Raw genomic sequence first — 5,316 nt, 5'->3', positions numbered from 1 at the left:
AAATTATTTTTTATATTTTTGAATTATTTTGATGTGCTGATATCAAAAATAATTTTTAAAAATAAAAAATATATATTATTTTAATATATTTTAAATAAAAAATACTTTAAAAAACAATTAGTTATTTTAGTCAGCTACCAACCAAACACAAATAAATAAAATGCTCTATCTACCATCTTCGCTAACCCACATGCACCACAGCATCATTCATCTACCACTGTCGTTTGAGCATCACATAGGTAACAAGTGGTTCTTATAGGACGACATGTCGTGAGTTCTTTATAAACAACAGGGTTCTAAGGGCCCTCCCTCCTCCTACCCTGCTCGACTTTACCATCTCGTGCACTTCAGATCCCTCCTCTTCTCTCTCTCGGTGTGTGTGTGTGTGTGTGTGTGTGTATTTCTTGGCTTTGTATTGGTTTTTGACTAGCGTCATTTTGGTGTCTTGTTCAGGTTTGCAAACCCCACAAAGACTTTGGGTGGCAAAAATAATTGGTGATAAACCCACGTACTCTCTCTCTCTCTCTGTCTCTTCCTTTCACTTTGATTCTTTATAAAGAAATAAATGCCCTCTTAAAGACTCTCTATTTCCTTGTTCTCTTGATATTAGAAATTCTTGTTGAAAATTCAGTTTTGAAGCTTTGATGAGCTCAAATCAAACACATCATATAACATTTTATCTTTTACCCTTAATTCTCTTAGCTTCAGTAATCACTGTCCAATTTTTTAGCGTGTTAATGTGTTTCTTGAAGGTTTTTCCCTAATTTATAAGACCCTGTTTCGGTTTTATTGAGATATTGTGAGTTGACATGGAAGCAAAACCCAGTTCTTTAGTTATCAAAGTTGGCTCCCTTTTGGTAAATTCTCAAAGATTGATTTTTTCAAGCAAAAACCCACTATGTAGTTCTTGTATATTGTCTGGTACCTTCAAGTCTGTGACATGTTCGACAATAAGCCAAACCCAATCCGAAACTGTATCAGGGGGTGGTGCAGAGCAACCAGCTAACTCGGTTGAAGTTCTGAGGAGGTATGGTTGTAGCGATGATGACATAGAGAAGATGTTCCTGCGACGCCCTTCTTTGCGCAATGCTGATCTTTCCCAGCTTCAATTCAAGCTAAATTTACTTTGGGGGTTGGGTATCACATCGAATGACCTTGTTAAGATCATTAATTGTCGCCCACGATTGCTTAGTGTTCGCATAAATCATTTTTTTGATGAGCGTCTGGAGTATTTTATGACCTTGTTTGGATCAAGGGAAACCCTACTCAAGGCCATTATTAGAAATCCTTCTCTCTTGACATATGACTTTCATAATAGGATTAAACCTGTCATCACACTATATGAAGGACTGGGTATTAGTAGAGAGGATTTGGTTCCCTTGCTATTGTCACGGCCTACTATGATTCCGCGAACTTCATTTAATGATGAGAAGATGGAATACATACGCAAAAGTGGGGTTTCCAAGGATTCCAATATGTTTAAGCATGTGGTTAGCATCATTGGTGTCTCAAGGAGTCAGACCATCTGTGAGAAGGCAGCAAATATAGAGAAGTTTGGGATGTCGAATGAAGAAGTTTGGCATCTTATCGGTCGTAGCCCCTATCTCTTGACACTATCTGTTGATAAGGTTCAAAGGAATATGACGTTTGTAGTGGGCACAATGAAGCTTCCTGCAAATGTGATCCTTGAACACCCATTTTTGCTTTACAATAATCTGGAGGCTGTGTTGAAGCCGCGGTGGCTTCTTGCTGGGAAGATAGAGGATATGGGTCTTTGCCCGAAAATTAAAGGATCATTGATGTTGAGGGCACTTAGGATGGCAGAACAGCGATTCTTGAAGGCATTTGTTTCATGTCACCCTGATGTTGTTGCTAAAGAATTGATGGAGTTCTATACAACGGCAAAATGTGTCAAGCGGCTGGCCGTGTCATCGAAGAAGGCAGTGTTTAAAGGATTTCCTTTCTGAGTTTTGTTGCATGCCAGGTGCTCATCATATTCCAGCTTTAATCCATCTGATAGTATGATTGAATTGCTGTGCACTTGGTGGGGACTCTGAAATACGAGTCATTGTTTACGCAAATGTAATGATCTTCTATGATGAGGTAGTCCACTTGTTGTTCATTGATTAGGAGATTGAGGATATTCAAGTTCAACTTATTGAATTTTATTTAATTATATTATTGGATGTGAATTTATGTTTTATTTTTTTATTATCTAGTGAGTTTTAAGGTCAAATTTGATTTTAATTATGATTTTACTATTTATTTGTAATTTTTTATATTGTAGAGAAATTACATGAGTTGATAAAAATGTTACATACTTTTGGTTTTACAACCTTTATTTTATCTCTTTTTAGCTTAATTTTTTTTTTATATTCAATCCTTTCCTTTCTTTTCTTTTCTTTTTTGTTAATTCTAAGCTTGTTTTTATTTATTTATTTAGCTTATCTTAAATCTTTATTTGTTCTGGTTTTGGTATTATAGCAAATGTTTTTTAGTTCTCGTAATTAAATGATGAGTATGAAAAAAGTTTATTTTAGCTTTTTTGTTTACAATCAATTTTTTTTAAAAAAAAAGTTTACTTGATCAAACACGTTTTTAAATTTATTTTACCCTAAACCCTGATAATTATTTACCAATAACCATCATAGTAAAATTGATCATTAATCTAAACATGTCATAACTATTCAAACAAAAACTAAAAAAAAAAGGATAGATTAAAGTAAGAGTTGAACCAATAAATCATGAGGGAACAAAACTATAAAAAACAAAGTTTGTTCAATAGAATTAGTGAATGGAAGGTTATAAAATAGAAAATTATATATTAGATTGTATATAAATTTGATAGGATTAGTTAGCTGCTATAAATTAGGAGTCATTTTTATTTAGGATATATGATTTGATTTGGTTCTTGATTTCTTGTATTCTTCTTTAATTATGAACTTTGTATAAATTATTTTTTATTCAAGTCAATATATTGATTTCTTTGTCTTTATGGTATCAGAATAAAGATTTGATCACTAACTCTTTTAAAAAAAAACTCTAGAATTATTTTTCATCCCCTTGTCGCTCTTGTTTACTATGTCAAAGAACCATCTCAACCAAATAGCTTAAGCTGTTAGGTGAGGTTCTAGGATATGATTTATATTATTCTCTAACACACCATCTCAAGTGAAAGTCCTTTGGACTTGAAACTTGCACAGGCCCACTTTACCTTGTGCTTAATTTTTATCCAATAAATGGGGATTGTGAGATTCGAACTCGTGATCGCTTGGTCATCAAGGCTCTGATACCATGTCAAAGAAGCATCTCAACCAAATAGCTTAAGCTGTTAGGTGAGGTTCCAGGATATGATTTATATTATTCTCTAACACACCATATCTGAAACAAACACATGTTGATGCTCAATCCTTCAATAACAAGCTAGAGTCAATCTAGATCACCACCATCCATTTTAATGGCAAAAACTTCTTGTGTTGGTCTTAGTCTATGCACTTGTATATTCGAGGGTGAGGAAAAATAGTTTATCTGACTGACAACATGAAGGCACCAAAAAAGGAGAACCTAGCATATGCTACCTAGGATTCTGGAAACTCCATAGATGAAGACATCGACTCCAATTATGTTTTATTCAACGACAAAGGAACTTTTGGATAATGTAACTAAATGTATTATGATTTGGGTAATCAATCCCAAGTTTACAACTTGACTTTGAAACTTGGTAAATCCATCAAGGAAAAAACAATATCACCAAATACTTCAACACACTGAAACTGTTATGGAGAGACCTTGATATGTTTAATGATTATGAATGAAAATCTACAAAGGATTACAACCATTACAAGAAAATAGAGATCTTTTGGATTTACAAATTTCTTGTTGGACTCAATGTTGAGTTTGATGAGGTAAAAAGGATCATAATAGGCATAAAACCCTACCTTTAATTGACAAGGTATTTTAAAAAGTTAGAAAAGAGGAGAGTCACGGAGGGGGGGTCATGCTTGGAAAACAAGAAACTATAGATCATATAGAGAACTCTATATTGGCTGTTGTTGATACAAATACGAGTAGGATTATTGCAAATCAGCGTAGGTGGATAACAAATCATTGTTTGTGGTGTGACTTACTAGAAATTTCATGGAAAACCACTTACTTGAAAAAATAACACACTTAGTGACAAACCTAACCATATAGTTGAGAAGAATCATTTTAGTAAAAAGCAAATGGACTAGATTATAAGACTTCTAAATTCCAATTCATCATCTGGTATTCCTTATGTTTCCTTGGTTCAAATAGGTAGTCATCATCATGCCCTATTTTGTTATTCAGATTCTGCTTCTTGGATCATTAATTCAAGTGTATCCGATCATATGACTAATCATTCCTATCTATTTACAAATTATTTACCATGTTCTGGTAATGAAAAAAAATAAAACTTCATATAGTAGTTTCTCACCTATTACATGAAAATGGTTAATAACAATTTGTGAGAGTATAAATCTTAAATTTATCCTCAATGTTCCTAAACTTGCTTACAATCTTATATCCATAAGTAAACTAATCAAAGATTATAACTGTTGTGTAAGTGTATTGCAAATATGAAGTGAAATTGTTTCTAATGAAGTCCTTTTGTAAGTATATCAACAACTTGCTCAATGGTTGAACATATAGCTGCAAATCATTCACTATCAATCTTTTATTTGATAAAATACTTATCAATTTTCACATGTTATGTTCTATCTTGAAGAACTGGATTATATAGGAAGAAGTACTATAAAAGGATCAAGTTGATCCAAATACTGACCTTTGGGTTTATACTAGAAGAAGAACTTATGTAATAGGTAAAGACATGTTTATCACCCCAACATAAGATCAACCAAATTATTTAAAAGATGGTCCTGAGAATATCTCAAACATTCCTACTTCTGTTCTTTCTAATAATAAGCATTTAGACATTTACATTCCTATAACTATTAAAAGGGAGTCCAATCATGTACCAACCATCCCATTACTAAATATTTATCTTACCAAAAACTTTTTAATAGTCATATAGCTTTTACCTCTAAGATATCTCAATTGTTTATTCCAATAAATATTCAGGAAGCTCTAGGTGATTCAAATTGAAAGCTAGCAGTTTATGGAAGAAATGAATGCTCTGAAGAAAAATGGTACTTGAAAAGTAGTTGACTTACTAAAAGGAAAAAATAAAGTATGGTGCAAATGGGTGTTTACGATTAAATACAAAGATGATGGGAGCATAAAAAAGTACAAAGCAAGGTTTGTGGTAAACGACTTCATGCAAACATACAACATTAA

General features: G+C 32.9%; 1 protein-coding gene across 2 annotated transcripts; it reads left to right on the top strand.

Moving 5' to 3' along the window:
- Positions 1–304: 304 nt before the first annotated feature.
- LOC133672867 (uncharacterized) lies at positions 305–2,192 on the top strand. 2 transcript variants are annotated; one of them, XM_062093418.1, is made up of 3 exons: positions 305–373; positions 454–508; positions 982–2,192. In XM_062093418.1, exon 3 carries the CDS (start codon positions 1,059–1,061, stop codon positions 1,965–1,967), a length of 909 nt encoding a protein of 302 aa, XP_061949402.1. In that variant the 5' UTR covers positions 305–373; positions 454–508; positions 982–1,058; the 3' UTR covers positions 1,968–2,192. The 2 variants fall into 2 exon arrangements, with proteins under 2 accessions (XP_061949402.1, XP_061949401.1); XM_062093417.1 differs by having other exon boundaries at positions 454–2,192.
- The last annotated feature ends 3,124 nt before the right edge of the window (positions 2,193–5,316 follow it).

This window comes from Populus nigra, chromosome 14 (assembly GCF_951802175.1).
Source record: "Populus nigra chromosome 14, ddPopNigr1.1, whole genome shotgun sequence".
Lineage (NCBI taxonomy): Eukaryota > Viridiplantae > Streptophyta > Magnoliopsida > Malpighiales > Salicaceae > Populus > Populus nigra.
Note: the sequence above shows the minus strand (reverse complement) of the source record. Positions and strands in the feature narration are given on the sequence as shown.